Source organism: Pyxicephalus adspersus, chromosome 7, assembly GCF_032062135.1.
Source record: "Pyxicephalus adspersus chromosome 7, UCB_Pads_2.0, whole genome shotgun sequence".
NCBI lineage: Eukaryota > Metazoa > Chordata > Amphibia > Anura > Pyxicephalidae > Pyxicephalus > Pyxicephalus adspersus.
In genome coordinates this window covers 74845333-74862482 of record NC_092864.1, presented here as the reverse complement: position 1 = coordinate 74862482, position 17150 = coordinate 74845333, and the positions used below count along the sequence as shown (strand labels likewise).

Below are 17150 nucleotides of genomic sequence, written 5' to 3'. Positions count from 1 at the left end.
TATATATATATGTATATATATATATATATATATATGTATATATATTTTTTTGTATTTTTTTTTGCTTCTGATTCTTTCTAATTTATAGCTGTAGCATGATGGCCTCCTAATATTTATGGATAAAAGGTAAAGCAATGTAGATAGAGAGTAATCAAGTGAGGAAGTAATTACTGTGCTTAAGCTTGAGAGAGCAGCTTAGGTCAGGACTTAGGTCATGCATTAATATATTTGTATTGAATTTACATTCATTTGCTTTAATAAAAGCTGCTGTTAACACATATCATCAGTATATGTTAAAATAGACCCCAAGCCAAAACATATTTTGTTTCTTGATAGAGTTGGAAAATGCTGTTCAGTATTTATTTTCTGGCTTTGACAACATTATCACCAGGACAGGAAGCACAGACAAAATACAAAAAGACACACATAAAACTATACAAACACACTAACACGCCACCCCTATTTGCTTTTTATTGCTCTCTGTAGTCCCTCACTAAGGATGAGCGAGAATGCCTCTGACATTCTTGCGAAAATTTCCTCGAACTTCCCCTGAGTCCGCGAAATTTCAGCAAACCGATTTCGCGGACCAGAAGATAGAGCACATCATTACAGGAGGAGTACCGTGGCAGACTGTGCGCGATCCCCGGGCACTAGAGGTTAAATGAGGGCAAGCCGCGGTACTCCTCCTGTCAGTGTGAGTCCCGTGGCTGTGCTCATCAATGAATGAAGCTGTGGGAATCATCACAGGATGATTCCCACAGCTGCGTTTATTCATGATGTGTTCTTGAATAGAGAATCTCTATCCAAGAACACATACTACAGGGCTGCAAGGGCAATCATGGGAGCTGAGCTGTCAGCTTTGCTCCCCTGATTGCTCTTGCAGGTCCCAAAAAATTCGATCTCGACGGCCGAATTTACACAAGCCTTACATGTTCGGTAAGCAAGAACGGCTGGATTCGCAGCGGGATTGAATTTTAAAATTTCGCTCATCCCTATCCCTCACTTCCTGTGACAGTGAAAATACTGTCAATGGAACAGAATGACAGTAAACACAATAATGGTTTAGAGGTTTGTTTCTCCATTGTTACCACCACGCGGTTTATTTGAATTGAGTTAGTCCAATCCAAGTGATCAACCATGACTGATTTAAATTTGGTAAAGATTTCATTGCATGTCACCTCATCAGCTAAATTTATGGCATACTCTTTATAATAATGATTTCTGCAGTATTTTGTTTGTAAAAACAATTCAAAAGGTTATCACCTGCCTTTGCAGTACTTTTATACATCATAAAATTAAATGATTGTCCATCGGAGAGCTGAAAATTTTAACCTTTCTGTTTACCAAAACTGAACAAAACTTATGATTATGAGCCGAGCATATCTCAGGCAGGTTTGATAGCAAAATAGGCAATGCAGGTCATAAATATAGACTAGGCTATTACAAAAACACAGTTTAGGTTTCCTATATTAGTCATATTTCCTAGCAAAACAAGCACTTGTTGAGCTTACCCCTTTATAGCCAATCAATCAGTGAAAAACCAAATGCACTTTTACGCCTTTGACACATTTTACCTTGATTTGCCGCAATTTTACATAAGCATTTATAAGGATTTTAATGTTAACCCAGGAGATGAGTACAGGGGCACAAAAATCCCCTTACTCATTCCCTGAAAGGTTTAAAGTATATGTAAACAGTGAGAGCAGACTTTAATGTAAAAGTATTTTTATTATAAGTATGTGTTTTTTGCTACTGTGTTTAACTTGTTTTTTTACAGGTTATCCCACAATGAAAGGATGATTCCCTCGGCTGCATTCATGACATGAGCACAGCCATGGGACTCCTGACAATATGGGATCCCCGGGCACTATAGGGCAAATGAGAGCAAGTCTCCCTATTTACCTCCAGTGCTGAATGGCTGAGAAAAGGGAAAACCTCATGATGCTTGAGCCGTCGTTAGGGTTTCCCTTTTCTCAGCCAATCAACGTGGATCTAGAGGAGTTGCAGCACGTGCTCTGTTCCCACATGGGTGCCAAGCACATCCCACAGCTCTTCTATGGCCATGGGTGTAGTGAACATACACAACCTCTCAAGGGAGTGGTCGTGTGGGGACAATGAACTCATCGACCCTAGAGGAGTTGTAGCACATGCTCTTCCCACGTGCTTACAGAACACATGCCACAGCTCTTCTAGAACGTCAGGAGCAATCAGGAGAGCAGAGTTGTCAGGAGAGCAGAGCTCTGCGGATTGCTCTCCTTCCCACAGCCCTAGCAGAGTTTTGGCATGTGTTTAGCACCCACATGGATACAAAGCACGTGCTACAACTCCTCTAGATCTGCATTGATTGACAGAGAAAAAGAAAACCCTGATGATGGCTCAAGCACCATTAGGATTTCCCTTTTCTCAGCCATTCAGCTCTAGAGGTGAATATGCCTGGGGATCCTTCACTGTGGGATAACCTGTAAAAATAAAAGTTACACAAAATGCTTACACAATAAAAATACTTTAACATTAAAGTCTTGTCTTTTTTTACACATATTTTAACCCTTTCAGGGAATAAGTAGGTTTGAGGGGTTTAATGTACTCCTGTACTCATTCCCCAGGGTGGGTCGGCGGAGATCTGGGAGTCCCCTAATTAAAGGGGCTTCCAGACTCCAAAGTCCTGCTAAAAACACTTATAAAAGCCTCCATTGAATTTGATGGGAGCTATCATTGACATTTTTAAGTGTTTATAAACACTGGAAAATACAGGAAAATGCTCTAATTGAAATCAATGGGTGCGTTTACCCACGTTTGCTGGTGTTTTCAATTTTTAAAAATAGCAAGGAGCATTATTTATAAAGTGCAAAAACATGCCTCAAGTAAATGCACTTGGCACACTGCCGTTAATGTTCAGATAAAAATTAGGTTAAATTATTTTAAATGTAGGACACTGTTCATTATAAACTCTAAAGGGACCAGTATTGCCCTGCCTTAGGCAAAGAAAGTTAGAATTTAATCATGCTGATATAAGCTTACACACATTTTTACTTTTCTTAGACGCGTGTTTTGGTGACTCATGGCATTAGCTTCCTTCCACAAGTGGATGTGATAGTTGTGTTGTCTGATGGAAGAATTTCTGAAGTGGGCACATACAATGAACTTCTGCAAAAGAATGGAGCTTTTTCGGAATTCCTGCAAACATATGCACTTACTTCTGAAGAGAGTGATCAGTCGCTACCAAATCGTAGGTTACTTTATAATAAAAATACTTTTAATTATTTTTATATTGTTTTTATAGTATATAAAACAACACCCTAGTAAGAAATCGTGTTGTGTTTTAGAACTACAATGGGTTCACCCAAGTTTTTAGGGGTAGAGGGTCCAAACTGCAGCCCACATTTCCCCAGTCTGGAAATATGTGCATGGTGGATGCTGAATCTGTTCCCTCTTCTCCACACTTACAGGCCTTTATCCTCATTCACATCCTCAGCATGACCCTAAAGGGGGTTTATTAGGCCAGTGCACTGTGCAACCATCTTGTGTCATACCTAAACTCCTGTAGTTCTTCCTGCTCTTCCTCCTCATCTTCTGCATCATCTTCATGTAGCTCACCTCCTGCTGCAATGATCCACCACAGTAGTGCAGTAGATGCATCAAAAGCAGAATCAGGAGTACCAGCTTCAGCATTATTTATATTTTGGATAAGGGGAGATGTTGAATAGTGTATGCCTGTTTACATGTGTAACACAAAAGATACATTATCAGGAGTGGTAATAAAAAATGCCCATACAGGGGACACCCTTTTAACTGGACCCCCACATTTTGAAGCCCTTTGAGCTGTGTGAAAGTCAGGGGTATCTGCAGTTTTAATAGGCAGAGACCTGCAAGCTTTATAAGAAATCCTTTCTTCCAAAAACATGTTGTTTTTAGATGAGTGTTAGAGTGCACAGTACCTTCCTCCTAATTCTCATCCCTGTCCTCCACAACCTCACCCACTTCAAATGTTTTGTCCAAAACAACTGTATTATCGTCTGTATTGTCTCAGCCTGATATATAAGAGGCCACAAATTTGACATAAAGTACTACCTAGAAAACAAATACATTAGCGGGACTTTAAAGGCAGTTCACATACACTATGAAAATGTATAAAAATATATTTTTATAATAGCACAAAATACATAAAAGGGATATCTTAACCCACATCAATATAAAAGAAGGTCCAAAAATCACACCACCCACACAATTAGGTAAGTGAAAAGATAGGATCACAATTTAAATTATTCAGTACGTTAATTAACAAACCAAATATTCAGATTTGTGACAAATTCTGACTATCTGACGCGTTTCCCCGAGATGATCCACTTCATCAGGGATTGTATATTTACAGAACATCAGTAAATTGAACTCACAAAAATATAATGCACCACTGCTACCGCGATCTCCACCACTAATGCCATTACCAGCTGCAGCTGGTACAGTTGAAGAACCCAGAAAAAAAACAATTTTGCCACTATCCTCCTCTGCAATTCTCTCTTGAAGTACTTTATTTAATAAATGTTGTGTGTCATCACACAGCTCCCCTTCTGTGTAATGACTGATCAGCTTAGTTTACACTCCGGTGTGTATAAACTTTTCGGTGACATGTTACACATTTTACATGAGAAAATATATTGACCAATGATTACTGTTTTGAATGTTAGCAATGACGGGAGCATTTTGTGGCCTAGGTTTAGTCTCTAATTTCAAAAAACATACTAAAAACTAACTACCTCAGTTTATATTTGAATCTGGGCATGAGTGTTGCAAAGGTACCCTGGCTCCAGGATAAAGTAGCACTTCCACTGGCTTCATCTCCTTGCTATGACTGAGATGCTGAATGGAACATCAAGTCCACATGGTGCAAAGCTTGGCTGTGTGGAATTGCACCTAGTAGTTAGTAGCGGTACTGCTGGTGCCCTCCATTTCCTGGAAATAATTGCTATTCTTTATTTTGCCTAACAGTCACACTGTTCACAAACACTTTTCCCAATATACTTCCTGCAAAAGCAACTTTCCCAAAATTATTTTTTCTCCCAACAGCACTTTCCCAAAAGCAAGTTTCCTAAAAAAAAACTCTTTCCTAAAAGTAATTAGCAGTTAGCATTGTCTGCTCTCCTTCTTTTTTTAATCCTCTGTGTTCCTAGATTAGCTCCAAGCTCCCTTCCCAATAAACCGAAAATGACACCTTGGGTAGCTGTAAAAGTGCATCTTTTATAGGGGGATGCATTGATGTCATTTCAGAGGCTGGACACAGGTCTCTGTAAAAGATGGGTCCAAGATATGCATCACAATCCAGCAGACTTTTATTAGATGATCCGGTGTGTGTGTTTCTGCCAGTATTGGCCCACCCATTGGTGTTAACCAGACTGACACTGTGAACACCAATTCTTCTACCACAATGTATATGTTTGTTGCTTTTGACAATAATATTTAATGCTGGACTTTTAGTTATTTTGTTGTTTTTCAACATATATATGTTTCATATATTATACTATGTATAATATATATTGAATATTGTTAATAATGTCTGTAGATGTAATTCAAGGTCAAAAGGAAAGGGCAGAGGACACCCTAGTAATGGACTCTTCTAAAAGGTAATACTTTTTTATTTTATAATAATTTTTTGCTCATTCATTTTTTATGTACAATAACTTATAATTTAAATCACAGGAAGGCAAAAGATGAGGAAATAGATGAAGATATTGAGAAAGATGCAGATGCTGGAAAGCTCACTGAGGCTGATGTCGCTCTCACAGGCAGGGTAAGTTAAATGTTATCGATATGTACTGAATCAATACAAAAACGGTTGTGCAGGAGTGCAGTTTACCTGAGGTTTTATTCATTTTAAAGAGTAAGAGTAAGAGTAAGAGCAGTGACTGTACTGTACAGGGGTGGGATAATGTGGTGGGGAAAAAGTATTAAATACATCAAAAATATGACCTTGTTCTTGTAGGTAGACCCTCTGGCCCCTATAAAAACAAATGTAGTTTGTGCAGGGGCTATGATTAGCCACTCTGAATTTGAGATATATTTAGGCATCATGTTGGTGCACCCTATGTGATGACGTTTCCAGGATTCCTTCTATGTTAAATCAGGAATATTCAAATTGGGAATGAAGTAACATATTGTTTAGATATCAATGGCTAGTGCAGCGCTAGGAGTGTATTTGGAAGAAAAATTAGTTACTAGTATAGGCTAACAGTATAGATAAATGAGGAGAGAAAAACGCATTTAACTTTTTGCTGTATTTTTGTTCATTATTTTTAAATTTTGGTAAGGTAGAGTTATAGACTCCTAGGTGATAAAATCTATTGTTTTATTGTTATATAAATGTATTTGTACTAATCTTGTATATGCATACTTTTTATAGGTCAAGTTAACAGTATATCTGGAGTATTGCAAAATTATGGGAAAGTGGTATCTGGTAACAAGTGCAACATTCTTCATCATCCAGCAGTTAGCAGCCCTGGGGCATAATTACTGGGTTGGATTGTGGGCTGATGATTTACCTGTGAATGGTACCCAGCAGAACACTGCAATGAGACTAGGAGTATACAGCTTTTTGGGAATAATGCAAGGTATGTAAAATAAAAAAAGACCTGTGCTGGCCGAGCATGAGTCTGGTGGACCAGGGAAACCCTCCCAATCTTTTTCCTGGTCAGGACCCCAACAATAACATTATGTTTGTCTGGGCAGTGCCTACACCCCATATACCACACACACATATTTAGTATTTATTTATGAGATGGTTTCTTCTTGATATTTTTAATAGTGAGCACTTTAGTTGCAAAGAATGCATCTTTTACAAAGCTGTTTAAATTATGAGAACTTATACATGAAAACTCCTAGTGGAAACCAGAGGACTTTTTGTTATACTTATTCAGAAACCTTGTTGCTCAAACCTTGTTGGTACCTCGTACAATAATCATTGTAAACTCCAGTCTCTGCATTGCGCAGCTGAAGATCGGAGGTAGAACATGTGTCCGGAGGAGCTGCGGGGACCAGCAGGACGTCGCGGGACGACAACAAAACAAGGTAAGTGTTTTTTTTTTAATGGTTTTAGCGACCCCGAGTGTGACTCGGGATTACCAATTTTTGCATGGTAAATCCACCCCAAGCACACTCGGGATTACCGCTAGGGGAGTTAGGATATTCACTGCCCCTGACATTCTACATTCCCACTTTTTCTGGGGTTGTAGCTGGATCTGAAAATTGTGATCTAGTGATCTAGTGAAGTGAAGTGATCTAGTTTGGTACACGGAAAAGTATGGGCATTTATTACCTGCAAAATAAAGGAAATAATAATTGTTAGTGGTCAGTTAAGAAACAGCAGTAGTTTAGTTGTTTCTATTATAATAATCCAAATAATTTTCCAACGTTATAAATACTGCCAGTGAAGGTATTTTGAAGGCAGACCCTGCCACTGCACACAGCACTGTTCAATAAAGTACTTCACAGGTGTTATTGTCTGATGGATTAATAATGATGAATTTTCTTTGTGTATTTTTTCTCCACAGCTCTATGTATTTATATAGCATCTGCCACTATAATAGTTGGAGGAGTCTCAGTGTCCCGACAGCTTCATTGCAGGCTCCTGTACAGCATCATGAGGTGCCCCCTGAGCTTTTTTGAAAGAACACCTAGTGGAAACCTAACTAACCGATTTGCAAAGGAAATGGACACAATAGATAATGTCATCCCTCAGATGCTAATGATGTTTATAATAATGACACTAACCATATTTGAGATACTACTGGTCATTGCAATAGCCACTCCTCTGGCTGCTGTAGCCTTCATACCTTTGGGCTTACTATACTTTTTCTTACAGGTAAGTGTCAGTCTGAGCATGCAGATTTTATTATGTGTTTGTTATAAAAGTATATCCAGCTGTCCAAGAGAGCAATATCTTGGAAAGTTCTCTCTTTCAGTTGAAATACTTAGTGTCTTGGTTTGACATTTAAATTTTTTTTTTGTAGAAAGTCTTTGGATATGTATGAGGCTTTCTATTTTGGTAATACAATGCTCTTGCAGGTATACTAGTGAGCAGCAGATGGGGCCATAAAACCAGACCAGATCTTTATGATTTTTAGAAATATTAGTGAGGATCCTCCTAAATTCAAACACAGAAACCTTTTAAAGAGGAACTAAACCCAAAAGGGCCTAAAACAAAAAAAAATAGACTTAGCTTCAATCCCGCAGGGCAATCCCCATCTTGGTGTCTTGCATCGGGTCCTGCGTTGTCCCGGCACTCGTCTGCGAGCCTTCGCGCCGGGCAGTGCCATCTTTGTCTCTTCTTGGTTCTTCTTCCTATGTCACCCGACCCAGGTGCGAGATCAGGTGACGTAGGTTGGGAAAAAAAACTTGCCGCATGTGTGAGATTGGCAAACTTTTTTCGCCATGCTTGGGCATGCGCAGAAGGAGCACCCAAGAACCTCCCCGGATGTGTGATGTAGGTATGCCGGGAGGCTTTGCACTCCCATTCTAGGCGATCAAGAGTTAAAAAAAAAAAAAGTTGCACTTAAAAATAAAAAAATGAATTTTTACTTGATGTCTATCCTTTTATGTAAAGTGAAAAATGAGTTTAGGTTTGCTTAAAAGGATTATTTTTTCTGTACAGTATGTGATAAACTCATCTAAATAAACAGATTTATGCCACAGTACTATTTGTTAAATACTTCAATCATACATGTTGCTTTATTTTTTTATACAGAGATTTTATGTTGCTAGCTCTCGGCAACTGAATTTTCATACCACAGTTTTTGTATTTATCAAACAACAACTTGCAAATACTTTCTTCAATGTTATCAAAGGAAGATAAAAGCAATTTGTTTAAAAAAGTAATCATTATTTTTGTTTCAAAAAGGTAAGAGCTTCTCATTTCTTAGTGCTGGTAATACAAAATATGACAGTATGTAGGCATTAAAGAGGAACTATACTCAAAACAACCCGACCTGACCACCATCCCGTAGCCGGCGCTTCAGGCACCGCCATCTTCGTCTTCTCTTCCGGGTTCTTCATCCTACGTCAACCGACTCAGGCGCGAGATCAGGTGACATAGGATGAAAAAAAAATTTGCCGATCTCACATGCGTGAGATTGTCAGATTTTTCTCTTTTAGCAAAAAGATGCCCGGGCATGCGTAGAAGGGGCGCCCATGAGCCTCCCGGGATGCCTGACGTAGGTAACTCGGGAGGCTTAGCGCTGCCATTCATTCTCAGACGCCTAGGTGGACGGAAATTAGGGGCCAGTGCTGAGCCCTTTTTTTTTTTTTGAAAAAGGGTGTTGCACCTAAAAAGAACAAAAAAAAACCCCAGAATTTTTACCCTACGTAAAAGGGTTCCCTACCCCTTTATGTAAAGTGAAAGTTCTGAGTATAGGTACGCTTTAAGGATAGGTAGAGACATCTTCTTTCAGTTGGTGCAGTAGAAGAAAGAGCTGGTATCAGTTTCATGTATCAATGCAGCTTTTTCCTTTTTAATGCAGCATATGTGTTTGGGACATGTTGAGATGTGCTTCACTTGATTCAGAAGCTTGTCTTTCAAATACATTTTACATTAGGAAAGGGTGTAAAGGGTGTTTTTTTTATTAACAATAAATATTAATGTGAAGCCTATTAAAATAATCAAGCCTTTATTATGAAATTTGTGCTTTTTGTTTGATTGCAGCTAAATACTTGGTAAAGGACATAGCTGCATTTAGGCATCTGCTAGCTGGTAATTTGTTTAAACAATCTGTTGCCATTACAAACTATAAATGGAGAACAAAAGTAATTTGCCAATGATATTCCGGCTGAAGAAATATGGTTTCTGTTTCCTTTAATTATTTTGTTGGCACTTTTAAATTGACAGATTTGTTAATCTTGAATTAATTGTGATTTCTAGGTGGCTGAGTGTACGCTGTGACCTCCTCAGTAATTTTATAGTGTTTACGGTGGCTATTGTAGGAGTTTTGTTCAGGGAGAGCATTACCCCAGGATTAGTCGGTCTTGCTGTTGTGAATTCCCTACGGGTAAGTGTCTAAAAAGAAAAAAGCATGAAAAAATAAATACATGTTCATATTGGGCAAGACTGTAGATGTTAGATCAATTCCACTAAATCAATATCCTTTGCCTTTACTGTTATTGGGTGTTTGTGTAATAAAATAAATATAATTGATGTAAATTATTTCAATTTGCAATTTGTACTCAAGACAAGCCGCTAAATACATTTTTGGAACACTAGATAAGGTTTTATCTTCAGTGTTTGAAATTCTGTACAGATGATCTTGTAATGAAACAGACCTCTGCTGAGTTATTACTAAAGCAACAGTATATAATGGTAACCCCTATACATACACGGTCTTTGCACATGTGCATGTATTAGAACCTGATAAGCTTGAGTGCTTTTGGTATAGACCTTTGGGCCTGTTAAGAATTTCGTCCATCTTGAGTGCTGGCCCTGACATGTGTTTTATTCTGATATTTAGATTGAAAAATAAATAATTATATATATTTGTAATAAAAACGACTATTAAATTCCATCAAAGCATTGTGGCATAACATCAAGGGTAAAACTTTGGAAAGGATATTGTGTCGTAAATTTATGGCTTGTTAAGGAGTAAATTAATTAATATTATAATATGCAAAGAATCAGCCACAAGCATCCTTATTCGGGATTGTGCTCCCCTAGTAATAAGATACAGTTCTTGCAAACCACATAGAAACTGCAGCCCCTCAAGTAGATATTAAATACAGCATTGCATCTGGAAGTTATATCACTGGTATATAATATACAACCAAATGCATAAACTCTATTATTTAACTACCCAAAGCAGCTGTAACCCATAAATATAAAGGTTTCCCAATTCGGTTAAGAAACTGTTAATATGCAATATGCTTAGCAATTTGCTGGCACTTCTTTAGGTGGGGTTATTGAAAAGACTGCTGCCTATTTTCCCTGGTGTTTATGACCAAATCCAGGGCACTTTCACGCACTTGCAATTGGGTGAGAAACGGGAGAATGTAACAGTACTCCACCTAAAACATGCTGCTACGTGAAATAGACCAATTTTACAGTATATGCTGTCAATGATTTTATTTAGTGAAGTTGTGAAAAACCAGTAAGTACACATCAAAGGTCAGCCAAAGCTACATTTTACAGCTTATTCCAACCACAAATATTATGGTTTAGTTTTATTAGGTATCTGATGCTTTAGTAAGCAGGAGTTAAGATTTTGTTTTTTATTCTACCCTAATATTAAAAGTTACTTTATCTTTTAAGTTAACAGGTGTTTTAAAAGAAGCAGTGCATACTGCCACCGATATGGAAACAAACTCTGTTGCAGTAGAAAGGGTCAAGGAGTATTGTGATGTGGAGCCCGAGGTGACTACCTAAAGTTTTTATTTACAGTTTCAGTACCTGAACTTTATATGTATATATATATATATATATATATATATATATACACCAAATGCAAACCAAACTGTCTGCTTGCCCATATTCTCATTTGATTCTGCACCTTGTTTCTAAGCAGTATCTTGTTTTAAATGTTCAAAGGTTAAGAAGTATAGACTTAAGAAGTACCGGTACCGGTATCATGTACTGGAGAGCCCTTACATATTGTTTATTCCTATGGAAACGTTAGTCCTCATGAAGATCTATTGTTCTGTATGTCGTGATTTAGTGAGAAACCAATTATTCTGCTAATTTTCTCTCAAAATGTTATTATTAAATTATTATTAAACAGGATTTATATAGCGCCAACATATTACGCAGCGCTGTACATTAAAAATGTTGACGTTTAAGATGCACATTAAATCAACACAACTTTTGTTATTACTTTATCCAATTATTCTATTAGGCAAAATCTGAGAGTTGTGTAAATACACACATATATTTATTACATAAAGTTATATATATTTATTCAATTTCGTTTTACTACAATGCTGACAATTGGTAGTGTATATAAGGGACATTTAAACCAGTATTTTGCTATAAAAAGTACTAACAAAGTGTATTAACATAGATTAACAGCTAACAGCCCTGCCGTTGCAATATATTGTGTCAGAAACTATAATCAGAAACTTACTGTCTCTAAAATGTTCTGCATGTTGTGATTGAAAGGGATGCTCTCAGACTAATGTCCAAATGGAGGTCACTTCAATAAGTCCTTTTATTATTATTATTATTATTATTATTATTATTAAATAAGTCCTTAAAAGCATAGTACTCCTACTATTTCTTAGTGCTTTGCAGAGTTCAGGGAAAGTATACACATCTGCTCTATAAAGATATAGGCAACACAAGAATACTTGTATGTTATATTTTATATTACGTTGTATATTGTATTATGAACCAATTGGGGTAAAGGAAAATCACATTGTGCTTTAATTTGCACACTCTCTGAAAAAAAAAATCTGATAACTAATTTTTTTTTTTTAATATAGCCAGTTGTTAAGAATGCGCTTGCTTTATACATTGTGGTCTCCGTCAAGGACTACAAAATATGCAATACAACAAAGCAGCATGCAATAGAGGCATGAGTCCCTCTTCAGGGCCTACGTTCAATATTATGGACACAGGAGCATACATTTTTCCTTATCTCTGTGATCAGATAACCACCAACACATTCTTCCAAGTCCACTAGTTTATAACACGTATTGTAAAAGTTGGGATTTTGTGTCACCTGGATGTGGGTAGTGAAGTGGCCTCTAACTGACCTTTTGAGCTGTATCAAGGAACACATTTATTATTAATCCTCATATTTCCATCACACAGTTCCATACAAAGTAGTAAATTGAATTATAGCCAGACCATTATTGTGAGCATTTTAAGACCAAGCATTAGTCTCCTAGGCCACAGGGAATCCTGTTGTGCTGGACCATAAGTCCCAGACATGCCTTGTATGGATTTGTTCAACTCTATATTTTGAACTAACTAATAAAACCTGAACCTGTGGGATTATCCTCTAGGTGTGTCTACAGAGCATCGTAATCTATGTGAACACACCGTTTCAGACTGCCTACACTTTGCTCTCATTGAATGGGCCTACTAGTCACTCATCTGTGTATTGGCAAAGATAAAGCCACGTAAGCCTACCAGAGGGAACTCTAGAGAGAGCCAAGTGACTCTGAATCCATACCTGAACTTTGTATGAGCAACCTGGACCAAAGGCAAACCAACTTTCACCTATTGTTTTTTCATCTTTATCCCCTTTTATTTTACACTGTTGCTATTGTTCATCTATTGTTCTTTGATTGGTCTTTTTTTCTATTCTCTTTATGCATTATACTATAAAAAGTGTAAGCTGAATCTCTGAATGTTCTAAGTAGAAATAGTGTAACCTCCTGAACACCACTATAATTCGTGAACGGAGGCAAATCATAACTGTCATTGTTAAAGGTTATTGGTGCATGCTTCTGTCTTATCACGTGGTGGCAGTCTGCATGTGGTTGTGTGTTTACCATGGGTTAACAGATTGGTTAACCTTGCCTCATGACGGCCCTTCTCAGCCGGCTGGTGCTTAGATTGTTGCTAAGCATGCTGGAAAATGAGGATGACTCTTACTATGCCTTCTAGTGTTTTCCCTAGAAATCTTTTTCCACTTAAAAAAAGTATCCAGGCATAAAAAAAAAAGTATTTACAACCTTTTACAACCAGTTATGAAATGTATTTACTGTTTAAAAATCATATTTTTTAGTGCACACAAACATTATGATCGCTATTTTTCATCAGATATGTTTAATGCTTAAAATATTTGTGCAGGGATTTTGTTTCTTATGTCTGTCATGTAATTGTTTATTTTGACAATAAAACCTTTGTTCACCTAGGCTCCATGGACATCAGAGCATGCTACAGAATTAACACATTGGCCAAATGCTGGAAGAATTATGTTCCAAAATTATGGTCTGAGGTACAGAAAAGACTTACAAATGGCTTTAAGAAATGTCACAGCCTCCATCCAGCCTGGAGAAAAGGTTGGTGTTTTGGTGTTATTCTTGGTGAATGTATTTTATGGGTCAATTTGTGTTTATTGAAAATTAATAAAAGGAAAGTACAATACATAAAGAGCAGGCTCAATACTGCAGTTAAATGTATATTGTAAAAAACAAGCAGAAGTAAACCATACAAAACATGTAATACAGTAGCTTGAACAATATTCAAACATCACATTATAATGTTTCACCAAGTATATAAACAAGAAAAGAAGAAGAAACAAACACTATCAGCTCCGAGCCTGATTTATTGCTTAAACAATTGGGTTGTCCTGTTCTGTGCCTGGCCACGGCCCCCCTTCCCCCGTGAATGTATTTTAAGTGTCTTGCTCTTTAAGCCGAGTGTTTAAACCTCATCCTAATGCCTGTAGTATAATAGAACCAAAGAAAACTAGTGTAATGCTATAAAGTTTTATCTCAAAATGTAATAATCAGATCTTGAAGAGATTTCCATTTGTAATATTTTGGTAAGTTTGCAAAATAAGTTATTTAAGTCTTGATATAGTTAGTACAAGTAAAACAAATAAATGAAAACCAATGACAGGTTACAGATAAATCTCTGGTTTCATCTGGTAAGAATCTGATTATCTCAGTTAAAGGGCAATGTCTGTAGACCTGACTGTAGGACTGCATAGTTTCATGGTTTCTCATGTCCCTTCTTTTAGGAACAGGTTAGATGGTAAAACCACTTTCTCTGCTCTGTAGAAATAGCTGTTTGCTTTACCATGTCCTTTCTCCCTTCTCATTCCTGTATGGGAGTGTCTTCACTTATTATATCCTACCTAGTTAAATATTAGGGTTCTGATAAAAAAAGCAGCAGTGTTTGTATTACAAGTAGTAAAGTCTTAGGAAGTATCTCCCCAAAACGTATCTTGATGCAGACTCACTAATTACACTTTTATTGGCCTTCTGTACACCAAAGGTTTTAGAACGCCTAAAAGTTGTCATATTGCATTTCAGTTTTTGAAAGTTTAAGAAAAAAATCAAAAGCTAAAGATGTAAATAAAAATGTAACTTAATAATATTAATTATAATAAATTACAAAATAGCTTCTTTAACACTTGCATATGCTATATTTTATAATTTATCCATTAAATTTATTAGTAAAATGTATTACTTTTTTTTTAGCAAAAGTAAAGAAAGGGTCACTAAACCCTCAGTCCAAACAATAATTTTCCAGTTAGACAATGTTTAAAACTACTGTTTAATATTTTTTACATTTGAATAAGCTTTTCAAACATATTCATTATAAAAAATATTTTTGTTCTGTTTACTTTCTACTTCATATTTAGTACTACATCTAATCATCAGCTGTCAGTCAGCTAGGCCATGAGTAGTGTGTGTGCTGTTTTAAAGTATGGACGGGACTTTAAAGAAATGCTATTCAGCTATTATTTGGGAAGAAGTGTGTGGGTGGTGCTTTGAAGTATTCTTATATTCATATAAGAGGTTATATGCACCAATGCTGGCTGGGTCTGTACCACAAATATAATACTGAGCTGCTCAGAGCTGGTACTCTTTAATTTATTTACCTGGTACAATCCAAGATAAAGATGATCTAATGTTAGTTAGAATTAAATTACAAGTGTTGGATCTGACCAATTTCAAAATAGTCCAAAATGTAAAGAGTTGTGACGGTTCTGAAGGATAATCCCTTAACCAGGTAAACCAGGTAGTAAACATGAAAAATCTCGTCAAGAAAGTCCATCAGTTAAATGTTTTAAGCTATTTAATTGTTTTATATAAACCTACATAATTTATAGAATGGCACAATTTACAGTTGATATTTTGATTATTTTAATGTTTAATTGAATAATTAATGGAGATGTTGCATCCATTAAAATATTTGAGGACTTGGGGTTTGAACATGGACAGTCTCATTCTTTGGCAGGTCTCAGCCTGATGAGACAACAATGTTATAGCTCTGAGCTACCTAAAAGTGGAACTATATGGAGTATTTATGTAAGTTGCAAGCTCTGATCTAATTCCAAAAACTAAAGCTTGCCTGGTTATTGTTCTGACTCTTTATTACCTTCAAATCACTAATTATGTGAATAAGTATGCAGTTCAGATGGTGAGCTAATATAGGCACAACTTGCTACACACCTAAATACACATTTGTTTCATCTGTGGAATTGGAAATACCGAAACCAAAAAATCAGCTTTACATCTGGGCAAAAAGCATTCTTTCGGAGGTTCACAGTGGCAGCTTACATCATTACTCTGCACAGGATATTTTTATATTTATTTTTTATACGACTTATTGACTAGACAAGGTTTCTAACTAGTACCATTGTTATCGCCAAGATAAGCAACAGTTAGCTTTGTTTATCCCTGTCCTGCCCAGAAAACACATACTGTATGCCAAATGTCACTGTCCATGTTTAGGTATACACTGGCAAGCACAGGTACCTGAAAGGTAGTCAGTTTTAGTCGGCAGCTGCTGATGTTGCCCTATCTTACTGATCGAGGTCCACCCTAAAGGCAGTTTTACTTAATCTTTACTAGCCTATACTATTCTGTCTTTACTTATATGTTGCCTTTTAACTCATGATAACTTTTTGTTTGTTGTGGTTAGGTGGGCATAGTTGGAAGAACTGGAGCTGGAAAGTCTTCTCTGACTTTGGGTTTGTTCAGAATCCTTGAACCTGCAACTGGAACAATTCATATAGATGGAAGAGACATTTTAAAACTAGGACTTCATGAACTGAGATCTAAAATAACAATCATTCCTCAGGTAAGATCCATATTAGTGTCAACCAATACCAAAACAATAATATTCTGGGTATTTGCACATATTTAAATAAAAAAAATGTTCAAACTATCTGTCAGACTAACAGGCAGGTGTTTTGAGAGGTCCCGCACGTACCTTAATTCATGAATCTCAATCTGCAGCTTTCAGAATGTATCGTTTTCCAATAAAAAGCAACCATTTACCTTAAGATTTAAAAGGTTCCTGGAACAATCAGAAAAATGCATAAAAGTACAAGTAGGCACATTTGAGTGCCAGTGATTCATTCTTGAAAATGTCACATCAAGTTAATTCAAATGTAATATCTTACACAGGACCCAGTCTTATTTTTTGGATCATTAAGAATGAACCTTGATCCCTTTGATAGTTACACTGATGATGATGTTTGGACAGCTCTGGAACTGGC

At 36.8% G+C, this 17150-nt stretch overlaps 1 protein-coding gene across 1 annotated transcript in view; it reads left to right on the top strand.

Moving 5' to 3' along the window:
- LOC140336131 (multidrug resistance-associated protein 1-like) overlaps nt 1-17150 on the top strand; it is a 66170-nt gene that overhangs the window by 44616 nt on the left and 4404 nt on the right. The window contains 11 exon segments of the mRNA XM_072419186.1: nt 3040-3226; nt 5555-5615; nt 5692-5782; nt 6392-6599; nt 7539-7849; nt 8732-8776; nt 9780-10028; nt 11279-11380; nt 13828-13974; nt 16571-16729; nt 17059-17150. Coding sequence (XP_072275287.1) covers nt 3040-3226; nt 5555-5615; nt 5692-5782; nt 6392-6599; nt 7539-7849; nt 8732-8776; nt 9780-10028; nt 11279-11380; nt 13828-13974; nt 16571-16729; nt 17059-17150 — 1652 coding nt within the window.